The sequence below is a fragment of the Typopeltis vanoorti genome, chromosome 20, assembly GCF_054136105.1.
Source record: "Typopeltis vanoorti isolate ZY-2024b chromosome 20, IOZ_Tvanoo_1.0, whole genome shotgun sequence".
NCBI lineage: Eukaryota > Metazoa > Arthropoda > Arachnida > Uropygi > Thelyphonidae > Typopeltis > Typopeltis vanoorti.
The window spans coordinates 4,128,641-4,142,964 of NC_143568.1; the positions used below are offsets into that span (position 1 = coordinate 4,128,641).

The 14,324-nt window shown below is 34.5% G+C and overlaps 1 protein-coding gene across 2 annotated transcripts in view; it reads left to right on the plus strand.

The window, feature by feature from the left end:
- Positions 1 to 14,324, plus strand: part of LOC150095200 (uncharacterized) — a 113,543-nt gene that overhangs the window by 36,933 nt on the left and 62,286 nt on the right. For both annotated transcript variants that reach the window (XM_090410489.1, XM_090410490.1), the window contains exon 4: positions 11,817 to 11,966. In XM_090410489.1, the coding sequence (XP_090266615.1) occupies positions 11,817 to 11,966 (150 nt within the window). The remainder of the gene's footprint in view (positions 1 to 11,816; positions 11,967 to 14,324) is intronic.

A 14,324-nucleotide genomic window follows, 5' to 3' on the forward strand; every position in this document is an offset into this window, starting at 1 on the left:
AAGTTTCCAAAGATAGAATTAATCTACTGTTTTGTAGTAATGCATCAGGTGATTACATGACAAAACCAATATTTATTAAAACCGATCTGCAAATCCTCGTGCAGTGAAAGGCCTCAACAAGTCCATCCTACCTGTTTATTCGCTCGCCAACAAAAAAGGCATGGGTTATAGCTAGGATGGCTATAACCCATGTTTGAAAATTGGTTTTTCAAGTGTTTTGTACCCGATGTAGAAAGTTACACAAAGAAAAAGAATATGGACTTCAAAATTCTACTAATTTTAGATAACGCACCAGGCCACCCAACAAATTTAAGCCATCCGAATATTAAAATAAGGATAAGGAAGTCATTTTGCTTCTTTATAAGGCTTTGATAAGACCACATGTGGATTATTGTGTGCAGATTTGGTCTCAGGTTCCAAGGGGATAAAGAAGCTGTGAAAAGAGTGCAAAGAAGAGTTACAAAGATTAAATCTGGATTATGGATTTAGATTATGAGGACAGATTGCGAGTATGTGGATTGCAGAACTATGGTTAACAGCAGAATGAGGGGGTGATATGATAGAAGTCTATTATATCTTTTGAATGGGTGTTATAAGATATCATCTGATGAAATTTTTCGTTATATGGAAGGTAGGGAGAGAACATGGGATCATCCATGGGAGTTAAGTTTGTTCACAGCCAAGAAAGGGGTAAGAGCTAGATGATGGTTGACAGACAGATATTCCATTCACTCACTGCTCTCTGGGAGAACAGTGAGTGAGTGGAATAGTGTGCCTTTAGGGGATAGTGAGTGTATCTACTGTGAATGAATTTAAGGGAAGGTAATTTATAGCCGAATATTAAAACCCTGAGGTACACCACTGGTTATCTTTAAATCTGGCAGATTCACACCCACTGTATACCACTTTTTGTTATCTGTCTATCAACCATTCCCAATCCAAGTCAAGAGTTTATATTCCAATCACATATTCTCCAGTTTATGCAACAGCCTTTTGTGTGGTATCCTATCAAATGCCTTGGAAAAATCCAACATTTTCATATTGTATCTATTTCCCTTATCCAACTCGGCTGTAACATTGTTATAAAATATGAGCAAATTGCTAAAACATGACCTTCCTTTAGTAAACCCATGCTGCTCCTTGCAGAGTTATAGCATGTTTATCTACCCATTTCTGTATGCAAGTTCTTACTTGCATACAGAAATAGTTTTCTAAAATTTTCACTACCACACCAGAGATACTGATAGGTTGGTAGTAGTTAGACACATCAGTTTTTGCACCACCCTTGTACAATGGAACTATCATACATTCCTTCCATTCCTGAGCTGAGACTCAAGTTATAAAAACATGTGAAAGGCCTAGCCTATTCGGCTGAACATTCTTTAGCAAACAGGCTGATATTCCATCTATCCCTATAGACAAATTCTTATCCAGGTTATGCAACAGCTCTTTAACCTCATTTTCATGAATTTCTAACTCTTCATCCAGTGTAGCAGTAGCACTGTGCACCATGTTACATACACATGATTTATATATCTTAGCAAAGTGAGCACCCGTTAACTGAACAATCTCATTAGCTTTTCAACACGAGTACCATCTGCATTCAATAAAGTTATTCTTTCATATCCATTCTTTCTTTTGCTTACAGCATAATGATAAAATTCTTTTGGATTGCCTTTAGCTTACATGGCCAATTTCTTTCATACTCTGATTTTGTTACTTTTTTGGCCTGAGGTTTATATGTTTCATAACTCCTCTCACTCTTATTCTCATGATATTCTTTCCACATCATCATCTTCTTGTGGATCTCTTGCTTAATAAGGTTGCACATCCATTTCACTCCCAACCTATTTATTCTTTGAACACTAGGGATACATTCAGATGCTGCCTCATATAAGCACTTTTTCAAAGAATCCCATGCATTGCTGACATTTTTTCCATTCAGTAACTGATACCATGGGACCAAAGATAGTATTCTCCTAAGTTGATCATAATTTCTAGCTTTGCAGTTCAGCATGTAACCTGTTCTAATCTGAGCATCAATACAATTGGATACTTCCCAAGAAAGCACACCATAATCACTGTTCCCAATTGGTGGTAAAATAGCCATATTCTTAACAGAGAACCCTTCTGATGCTATTTCTTCTTTCTTCTTTTATATGCTGCTTGAGTTACTTCTTTCACATGCTGCTTGAGAAAGTTGTCTCGCAACGATTCAATAAATTCCTCTTCTTTTTATCATGAGGTTTCTCTTCTATCCAATCAATGTTTGGAAAATTAGTTACCCATAATAATCACTCATTTCATACCCATAAGGCTAAATTGGGCGATGCATTTCTTCGTCCCCTGCAACTGAACCACTAGGTCTGTAGCAACACCCCACCATATATTTCATTCTGTTAACCTCCACTTCACACCAGATACTCAAACTCACCGCTGCATCGGACATCGTTACCATCATTGTTTTCTTGTGTTTCTACCCTAACTGGACTTAAGTCATCTGATATCATTAGTAGTCACCTTCCTCCTCTCCTATCTCTTCTGGTCATTCCTAAAAATAGTATAACCATTACACTCAATCCGAGTTACCATATCTGATTCTGATAGCCAGGTATCACTGATGCCAACAGTCTTATGTCACATTGTATTCAATAAAGCAACGAATTCAACTCCTTTGTTTCTAATGCTCCTGGCATTTGTGTATAGACATAATAAATTACCACCTAGCCTATTTTTATAATTAGATATGCATTCTATTTGGTCTTGTTTTAGAATTTTCTCTTTTCCCTCCCCAGACATCCTTAAAAGGTCAAAACCCAAAGCATATTTTTCCACCCCTTCACCACATACATAACCATGTTCGAAGACATTCATATCTTTATCATGTTTGCATACCATAGCTGAACTTTCACACATATTTTTCTCATTCCTCCCTTGATGATCTAGTTTCCGTGACTCCGCATTAGGTCTCATACCAAGAAGTAATTTCTCCAGGCTCCTGATGCTAAATGAGTTCAAGTGCAGGCCATCCCTCTTATACAAGTCTTTTCTGCCATTAAACATACTTCACACATCTAAAAACTCGCATCCATTTCTTCTACACAGCCTGCCTGTGAAATCATTTGCTATTATCACCCTCCTTCTTAACTCAGTACTGTCATATCTGGGTAGCAGTCCTATAATTTTTACTCTCTCACACATTTCTTTCTTGCTGCTTCCAACAGACCTTTCATATATATATATATATATATATTTTTTTTTTTAAATAACAAAACTTCTAAGGACAAACTCTCACCTTTGATGTTGCCTGGTGTTTATGAGATTCCATGCTCATGCAAATTATCTTACTTTGGACAGACAGGTAGGTCTGTTCAGAAACGCATCTTGGAACATCAAGACCACATTTGTCTTTTCAAACCGCAGAAATCTGGTCTCTCTCAACACGGAATTGAAAATCCAAACCATAGGATCCATTGGGAAAAGTCTAAACTTTTACATAAATCTTTAAAGAAAGTTCTGAAGCCCTACTACACAGACCAAACTTAAACTGCAACGACGTTCTTACTATTCCTAAAGTATGGGAAATTGTCATACAAAATTGTGTTAAATAATTTTTTTTTTTTTTTTTTTTTTTTTTTTACTTCTGTAGCATGTTATGCACGTTTAATGAGATTCTATTGTAATCATGCGGCCTAACTGTATGTTATTCCTATTATTGTTTAAAACTACTGTACTGATGATGTCCTAAGATACTTAGGATGAAATATTTACAATTAAATAATTTTCACTGTGGTTAATACGTGTGTTCCTTTTAATTTTAATTACCTTTCATATATGGAGGTATAAAAGTTTTACAGTGGCTGCACTGCATAATTCAGAAGGTATGGTTACGATTGAATTCTGGATGATTGGATTTAGCCAGAAGGTGTCACACCTTATTATTAAAATACTCTGGATTAGAGGGAAGTTTTTCCACTTGGTTATAAATAGTATAAATTAAATATGCCAAGAAATTATATTCTTGGTTTAATCCTTTACTGAAATAGAGGCTGTCAGGATCAGATTTTCACTTTAAGACAAATAATTAAGAGTTCTTGATAATGTAACAAGGATTTATAGATCTCTTATATGACAAGGTGGCAGAAGGAAAGCTGTTCAACATTTTGACAGGGTATATGTGGAACTCTTATAGAGAAGCTTCTATATACAAATTGCCTTGTCCTGAAAATACTTCAGGTGCAAACTTTGTTTGTTTACACTTAGGTAAAGGATTAAACCAAGAATATAATTTCTTGCCATCTTTAATTTATAGCATAACCAAGTGGAAAAACTTTCAACAATAAGTTAATCTCAGTTCTTTTCTTTATGCAGATGATGTTATATTCTTAAATAAATCTAGTACAAGTCTGCACAATTCACTGACTAAAGTTAATAACTGTTGTAATACACTGGTGTTCATAAGCTAAGGACGAACTACATTTTTACCTAATATGAAAAAATTTTCACAACTACAGCCAAATGTGGACATAAATTTATTGCTAGTATACTAATAAATTATATTACACAAAAAACATGTTATAAATTTTGTACAAATTAAATTGCAATATGTTTTTGGCAAAAGTTACAAATTTCCCAAGGACGTAGTTAAGAAATTGATGTACAGTGCTTACAGAAAACTATGTGGAGAGACATTTCAGTTTGGATTATGTCCACTCTGAACTAAGATGCAGTTCTCACAATGTCATGACATGCTTAGCACCAAGTGATTCAGGAGTTCTTGAGGCAAACTGGCCCACTCCTCCAGAGCAAGGCCTTGTTTGTTTTCTAGAGGGGAATTTTCAGAAGCAATGTGTGTCCCAAACATAATCTATGGGTTTGAGATCTGTGGAGCATGCTGACCACTTGATTCGATTAATATCCTCAATCTCAAGAAGTATCTCCACTGCTCGTGTACAACATGGTGTGACAGTGTCATCCATAAAAATGAATTCTTTGCCTACAGCACCATCTGACCATCAAACAGACATTGAAGAACTTTGTTTCAATATTGTTCACCAGTCATAATCCCTTTTTCCAATACTTGTAACTAGGTGCATCCATTAAGCAATAATTCTTCCCCACACTATGACTTCAGCACTGTCGTATCTATCCCTTTCAAGAACATTCTTGTGATGGTAAGCAATACCACTTTCATGCCAGATCAGGTATCATTTAGAATTGGAGGAAAGACTAAAATGACTCATTGACGAGTACATTAGCCCATTGGTGTCATGTCCAATTTTTATGGATACCACACCACTGATAACATGCTCTATGATGAGCTGTGGATAAAGGAATGCAGACTACAGGCCTTCAGGCATATAGGCCTACCTGCTGCAGACGTCTTACCACAGTTTCCTGCCTTCATGCTCCATGAAAGAGTGAGAGCAACCTCTTAGCAAATGTCTGGAATACATTCCATTGTTTTGAAACACTATGCAGAGCCTGTACAGCACTGTGAGATTCCAAACTCTCTAGCAATATCAGTAATTCTGTGGCTGCCTTCAAGCTTTCCAATAATTCTTCCCTCCATGAAATCATCTTGACGAACGATGTCTTTGAGACATTATAAGACATCCAAGTTTGCACTTTTATTCCTTTGAACGCAATTTGCTTAGCACTGCCTGTTGAGTATTATCATGTGACCCCTTTGCCTGCGATTTGAGTGTGTACCTACTTTCTACTCAAAATCGTCAGTTATACAAATTGCCATAAACTGATTTGGATGGAATGAATTTGTGGTTGTAATCTTCAGAAATAGTCTTTGTCCTTAGATTTTGGACACCACTATAAATTTAGTATGAACATCAGCAATATAAAAGAAAGACAATGAAAATGACCAGAAACACTGATAATATCAACTGTATCCTGAAAGGAGAACCTATAGAACAAGTAAAACATATTAGCTACCTATCCAAAATTTTTAATGAGGATGGCAAATATGGAAATAGACAACAGAAGATTTTGGTAAGAACATAGAAAATAAATATCAGGAAGGTGGCACAATATTCTGAAAACACTTAGAAATGGAGGAAAGAGTACTCTAAAAGGAATCAGAGATGATAAAGGTGATATGAAAACTGATGATAAAATATTCTAGATGTCTGGACTAATTACTTGGAAAGACTGCTAAATGAAACAAAGTGTCAGCATGATGTTATAAAACTCCCAATAGGAATGCGGTTAGGAATACATATCCATACTTGAAGTAGAAAAAGTCATCAAAAACCTGAAATATGGAAAGGCAGCTGAAGTAGATGAAATTTGGCCAGAATGCTCAAATGGAGATATAAGTTTTTAATGTTATTACTGTAAAAATTAAAATGTATTTAAGTTTTACAGTGGCTGCATAGCATAATTCAGAGGATTGGAGCAGATCTCTCATGGTACCCATCTATAAAAAGGGAAATAAAATTAAATGTGAGACCATAAATCTTACCTGAAACACTCAGTAAGGAAATACTGAGTGTTTCAGGTAAGATTTATACAAGTATACTTGAGAAACAGCTAAGAAAAATTTTGGAAGGGAGTTTGATGAAGAACAAGCTGGATTTAGGCCAAATAGAGGTGGACGTGATCAGATTTTCACTTTAAGACAGATAGTTGAGACATCTTGGGAATATAACAAGGATTTGTATTTAAGTTTTGTTGATCTGGAAAAGGCATATGATAAGGTGCCAAGAGAGAAGCTGTTCAATACACTACATTTATATGGTGTCAATGGGGCATTATATCAAGCAATACATAGTCTCTATTTGAGCTGTAAGTCAGCAGTTGGACTTGGAGGTATAGGAAGATGGTTTGAGATAAAATCAGGTGTACGACAAGGGTAGGGTGCACATTATCTCCACTGTTATTCATTATCTATATGGATCACATTATTAAGGAAAGGGGTATTAAATCTGTTATCAAAATTAATATTAATCTTAGCTCTTTACTTTATGCAGATGATGTTATACTTCTGAATAAATCCAGTGCAAGTCTTCAAGATTCTCTGACTAAATTGAATAACTGTTGTAATAAATTTGGTATGAAAATCAACGATAAAAAGACAACAAAAATAGGCAGAAACATTGAAAACATGAACTGTATCCTGAATGATGAACTTAAGAACAAATAAAATATTTCAGCTATTTAGGCACAATTTTTAGTGAAGATGATAAATTAAGTATGGAAATGGACAAGAATTAGTAATGCTGATATGATAGGAAGTCAGCAGAATAAATTTATATGGAATAAGAAAGAAAGTTGTCAAAACACTAAATTAGCTGTATACAAGACTGTGTTACCAATTTTAACTTATGGATCTGGGAGCTGGGTTAGAAATAAAACACTTTATCAGAGACTGGAAACCATTGATATGAGAGTTCTGAGAAAGATTAGTGTCATCAATGGTAGTATCACATTAAAATTGAGGATATTAGGAAAGAACTTGCCATTGTTAGCATTTTGGAATCTGTTAGCAAAGCTAATCTCAGTTGGCATGGTCACTTAAACAGAATGGGAAAGGAAAGATTAGCAAAACAACTGTTCTTTGCCAGGTTTGCAGGGAAAAGACCCAGAGAAAGATCAAGATGTCAATGGATTGATACAGTAAAAAGTGTCTTAAAAGATAGGAATATAAGATCGGATAATATTGGAATCTTGACAGATAACAAATTAATATAAAGGAAAATTGTTGATTGGAAGTTATTAATGGTGTAACTTTTTCATGTAGTACTGTCATAATTATTCTGTATACCCTCTGAGGGTGCATATCAGGAATTTGATGATAACAGAATTATTAAAGCTGGTATAGTAGGAAGTCAGCTGAATAAATTTATATGGAATAAGAGAGAAATTAGTCAAAATACTAAATTAACTATATACAAGACAGTGAAGAATTTATGGAGGCAAAAACACACGTTGGAATAATTACTTATAATTAAGAAAATAATATTCCACATTTTGACCTCTTATGAAGGTCATCATCAGGAAAACATACCTATGTACAAACTACATGATACAAACTAAGGATACAAACTACATGACATTACTACACAAAAGTAAGATGAATATAAATACTTTGCTAATTATGTACCCTAGCCTGACCTCAGGTGAAAAAATAAATAAAAATATTACTAAATAAAATATATACAAAATTAAGAATTAATTCACAAAATAAAATAAACTTTTTATGCATATTACTACTATAATAATATAGAGATGAAAAAAAAATCACCTGGTTTCATAATGCAACTACATTAAACAATTTCTAAAGTCCTCTCATATTAAAGTTTTCTTCTGGTTTAGGATTGTTCTGAATGCTATATGGGTTGAAGATGAGTCATCCAGATTCTTGGAATTATTAACAGAATTGGTGCCTTTCCAGTAATAACTGGAAAGGCACCAATTCTGTTACTTTCTGTAACCAATTCTGTTCTGTGATATGTTTGAAGTGTGTGGTCTGAAGCCTGTTTTACCATAGTGGAGGAATTTAAGTTGGCGTTTATGTTCATCTTTTCTTATTGGGATGGTGCATCTTGTTTCCCTTATGTAAGGTAGATTGTCAGTGCACTGAATTTTGTAAAACACCTGGATGGGCAATGTATGGAAGGTGCAAGGTGGGCAAAGTATTTTTTAATTATAAGTAAAGTCTTCACTATGAATACTGAGCACCATGTAACCTTAAAAGAAAGTATACAAGACTGTGTTCAAACCAATTTTAACTTACTGATAAGAGAGTTGGGTTAGAAATAAAACACTTGACCAAAATCTGGAAATCACAGATATGAGATTTCCAGATTCTGAGTTCTGAGAAATATTAAGGGAGAGTGAATAAATGGCAGTATTGAAAATGAGAATATTAGGAAAGAACTTGACTTTGTTAGCAGGGCTACTCTCAGGTGATATGGTCACTTAAGCAGAATAGGCGAAGAAAGATTAGTAAAACAATTGTTCTCTGCCAGGTTGGCAGGAAAAAGTCCCAGAGGATGACCAAAATCTAGGTGGATTGATACACTAAGAAGTGCCTTAGAATACAGAAATATAAGGTCTGATTTGGAGTCTTGACAGATAGCAGATTGATTTGGATGAAAATTGTTGATATGAAGTTAGTAATGAAGTATCTATTCATATCATCATCATCATGTGTTGTCTTTGTGTATGAGGTTGACTACCATGATGTGACTCATGATTGACTACAGGCATAAGGATAATGTAAGGACCTATCTCTTCCACATTGTTGTAAGTATTCATGACTGTAAATCCATGTGTGTTCATGGGGCTGGTTTGCCTGTTCTAAGGGATGAAAAACATGAGTTTCCAGGGTGAAAGACCCACTACCTCCATATGAGACTGGTTAACTCACCTTTAGTCTAAAGAGACTAGATAAAGGTTCCTCACATCTTGGACGGGAATTGAATCCAGGTCTTTCTGACCAAAGGGCTTCATCTATACCAGCTGAGCTATGCAGGCTCTCTATTCATACCGTACTATCATAATATCCTGTACATCCCCTGAAGGTACATGTCAGGAATTTGATGATGATTTATAGATCTAAATTCTGTGTTATTAGTTGTGGATATTGTTTGAGTCTGGTGTAGAGGCTTGTGGATTTAGATTCCACCCTGGCATAAATGTGTTTGAAAGTTTTTGGGTGATAACTTCTGTTAATTGATGTAAGACCACTACCTGTTGGAGTGTGAAGTGTTACTGGATGCATGAAGTGGCTTCAGGGTGGATTATCTGTAACCCATCCAAAGTACTAAATATATGAAAAGTTTACAAATCATACTGGTGAGATTCACATTAAAAAAAAGAAAAAAAGAGCCAGTTTCTTCTCTGGAAGTTTACTGCATGTCATGACTGATGGCTTTCTTTAGATTTTTCCTGTTGCCCAGAACTGCCCCAAGACTGCCTCATCTCATATGGTTGCAAAACTTGGTTGCTAACAAGAGCACTGGCAAATAAATTAACAACTCAAAGAAAAATGGAGAGGTTGATGCTAGGCATCACATTAAAAGATAAGAAGCCAGACTCGCATCACTGACATCATTCTTCACCACAAGCGACTGAAATGGAAATGGGCCAGACATTTATCCAGAAGAGAAGATGAGCGATGGACCACCATACTTACGAACTGGATTTCTAAAGAAGGGAAACGAAGGACGCCCTAAAAGAAGGTGGAGTGATGAACTGTCAGAGTTTATTGGGAAAGTTGGTCAACCATTGCCAAGAACAGAGAAAGGTGGTGGAAAGAACTGGAGGAGGCCTTCATCTAGCAGTGGACAGAAAATGGCTGACAAGAAGATTATATTAGAGGGGTTATACTGCACAAAATTGATGAGGCTAGGGTAGGTATGATGTGACTGGACTAGACCTGACTTATCAGAATCATGGAGCTAGATATAATCATGATTTGCTTCCCAAATGTATTTGAGCAGATTGTTACCTGTCTGCTCATCATAAGAGAGACCATATGAGCATGGAATTCTCTAAATTCTTGAATAGGACAATTGAGGATATTTATCCTTTGGGGAGTTTAAGAATGAATTTATTTGCAAATTGGACAGAAGTAGACTTGAAGGTTATGGTGTAGAAGGTTACCAATCCTTTGACATACAGAATGAAGAGACTGGAAGCTTCCTCTGAAGAACTGGGATGAAAGCCGAAATATCAATTACTTTTATGTTTGAGTTGTAACTGCTAGAGATAAAATGTTCTAATAAGTTATATTTAGAAAAGCCGGTGGAGTATAAGGTGTGTGTATGTATACAATGCACTAAAGCTATTTGATGGATGATAATGAAACGGCATCAACCTCTCTGTACTTTTCTTTATATAAAAACTGCTATTAGGTTGTCTTTGGATACAAACATCTAGAAATTTGAAGTTTTTTTGTTGTATTATATTTTAACAGTAAATTGCTCAATTAAAAAAATGGAGCTCAGATAAAGAAGAGTTCCATAGTGAATATGTCATCAACGCTTTGAAGCCATACTTGGGGAGAAGGTAAGTACATGCTGTTCTGAATGTTCCATATATTAGTTGGCTAAGGTGGCAGAGATAGGCTAACTCACTGCAGTGCCGTCAATTTATTTGCACAGTTTATTTTGGTAGGAAAAGTACTCAACATTTATAGTTAAGCTGAACAATTTTCAAATATCTGGAGAAAAATCTTTACATAACTTTATTGTAATGATACAGAACATAACTAATATATCTATAAGAGAGATATATATAAAGAGTTGAAACCACATCAAAACTAATGAAAAAGGTCTGTCAGTAGTAATATATAATTCAAGAAATCTTGTTCTTGGACTGAGTTTTTTTTAACAAATGTTGAATTCCCAGTAATTGAAGAGAGAACTTTTGATAGTTACTTTGAAAGTCTGCAAGTTGGACAGCCAGTAAAATATACAATACATCTTAAAGGAACATTTACTTTATGGATCTATAGAAGACCACATAGTCTCATTTCTAGGACTGTTATATCTTAATCTGAAGATTGTACTTTGTCCAGGAGGTTAGGTCATGTGTGGTTGTAGGATTTCTGAAGATGCATATGTAAATAGAATGATTATGCAGTAAAACGTTAAGCTTCTTGAAATAATTGTTTGTATGATACAAAGTGGTCATAGAATGATCATCATACAAATTTATTGTTGCTTTACAGAAACAGAACAGATTTATTTTATAGATTAATTTATTTATATTAGTATTTTTTTAACAAAATTTGATTTTTATAAGTATCAGTTTGCCATTCAACAATATAAATTTCTAATAATTATTTGTAGGAGAGTGGGTGAAACTGTTATCCAAGAAAGAAAAGAAAAACCGTAAGCGAGAGGAGTTACTGTCTTCAAATACTGGAGAAACAGAACAACATACTTTAACTGAAAACTTAACTGATAATGGTCAGCAGAATGCAATAGCAGAACCATCATGTAAGGGTCCTTTTTTGAGCATATGTTTGTATATTCAAAGGTTGTGTGTTTGTGTATTAATAAAGCTATAAGTTAATTTTTGCTTTGTTCTTTATGATAGTTTATCTACTTTTGGCTGTCAACCTTTAATGGATAAGATTGTCGGTACTGGTTGGATTAAAGGTTAGATAATCTGGGATCCTTGCTCTAGTTAACTAAACAAGGTACTTTTTTTGCCATTTCGTTTGCTATGATCATGTAGTTGTTGTGGTCTCATATTGTGTGGCGAATATCATCTCCTTCATACCATCATTTTTCAAAGTTTCATGGATAAGAGTGCTATGAAGGAGATGATATTCGCCACACAATATGAGACCACAACAACTACATGATCATAGCATCTGGCAAATGCTATAGGTGAGAGAGAGAGAGCTTGTTTCCTGGATCAGAGCAAGAATGAAATGAAGAGGGAGAAATAATACAGTGAATATGACTGTAAATAAATGATTTTGTTGCAGTTCGTTTTAAGTATGAGGAGAATTGGAAGAGACTGTAAAGTATTTATAGAAAAGGCATTAAGCAAACTGAGATCTATTCAATAAAGGATGTTGTTTGAAAATACAGTAATCCCTCGATTATCTGACCACAGCAGGAAATTAATTTGCCTGTTACATAATTGAAGGTACAGTTACATGGTACTGCACCAGAAGTCTGACACATTAATTCAATGAAGTTGGTTAATTGAAGGTTCAGTCATTTGAAGGCTAGCTAATTGAGAGATCACTGTAGTTAATAAATTTTATTAACATAGAAGAATTTAACAACATTAACAGTTCGGGGATAGGTAGTCCAGTAGTAGAAGAATTTGGCTCTATGCAATTAAAAATAATCATGTCTTTTAAACACTGAATCGAAATCACACATGCATTATAAAATATACTTTACAGGAGGTTATGTTCTTTTGTTTTAATTCTTTACCCAGGTGTGAGCAAACAGAAGTTTGCACATGAGGTATCTTTATGACTAGATACTTGTATGTAGAGTTTCTTGACTTCATATCAGATTGCCTCAGTATCCCATAATCCATAGTGCACCTACTTTTGGATATATATATCACCATGCATTATAAGAAAGGTTAGATAATCCGGTTCAAAAATTTTTGAAATGTTAGATATTAGTTTTGTTTTGCAGTTAGATATTAAACAGTTTCTGCAAACTGTAATGTAAGCTCTGTGAAAAGAAAGGATATTTATAAAAAAAAATTGGAAACTAAAAACTATCCATAATTAAATGTAGAAAGGGAACTTTAATTGTTGTAGCAAGTGGTAAATTTATGTCCAGGAAATTTGTAGTTTTAGGAGTGAAACTAGCATTCTTGAATTGTTTTTATAAGATCTTGCCATATTTCTTACTTTTAGAGTACTAAAACTATCCACAGATGAGGATAGTTTCTCATCTGTGGATAGTTGAGATTACTATCCACAGATGAGAAATTATAAATTATAAATTTTATCAAAACTATAAAAAAGACTTTTTGTGCATGCACAAAAGAATACATCATTTTTTTTAAGAAGATGCCACCATGGAGATACCAATGGAAGGATAATAGTGCCCTTTGTTTAGAATGATATGAGTGTAGCATCAAAGGATTGTTTATAAAGTGTTTTCAAACTGAAACGAGTTAGCAGGTCTTATATAAGAGTAGCACCTTTCTCCTGTTTTTCTGTGAAATGAACTGGAGTAACGACTTTCTCCATTATAATGAGAAATAATGATAATCTAATACATATTCCAAACTCCAGACAAAAAATTCACCTTTAATTGGAAAATTTAAAGGGGGGGGGGAATTAAAGTACAACATTTCGTTGCTGCCATGATTGAAGTTAGGCCACAACTTTTTTGTGATTCTTTTATAAGTTTTCAATATCAAATATTTAAGGAAAACAATAACATTGATCTGTCATTTCTGGGAACTTAAGACCAGATACTTTTGTTTACTTGTAAGATAGCTTTCCCCTGCTTAGAAACTTCCACCTTCTAATGTTGTGCAATTTTGCATTTATTCTTAAGCTGACATTTCAACATGTGATTAGAGCCCTATGTGTGTCTGAGAGAATTAACTGCATAAACTTAAAAAAAAAAAAAAAGTGTGCTATTTACCTAAAAAGGTTGTCATTGTGTGGTCCTTCAGTCCATGGATTGGTTGGCGATTCTCTTCATATCTTCTTGTTCTCTAATCTTCACATAGTTGTTTGATGATATTCATTCTTGGTCTTCCCCTCGTTCTTTTACCCAGGATTTTCCGTTCTATTACTATTTTGAGGAAATTGTTACGTCTTAGTAGGTGTCTTATCCATTTGATTCTCCTCATCTTTATGG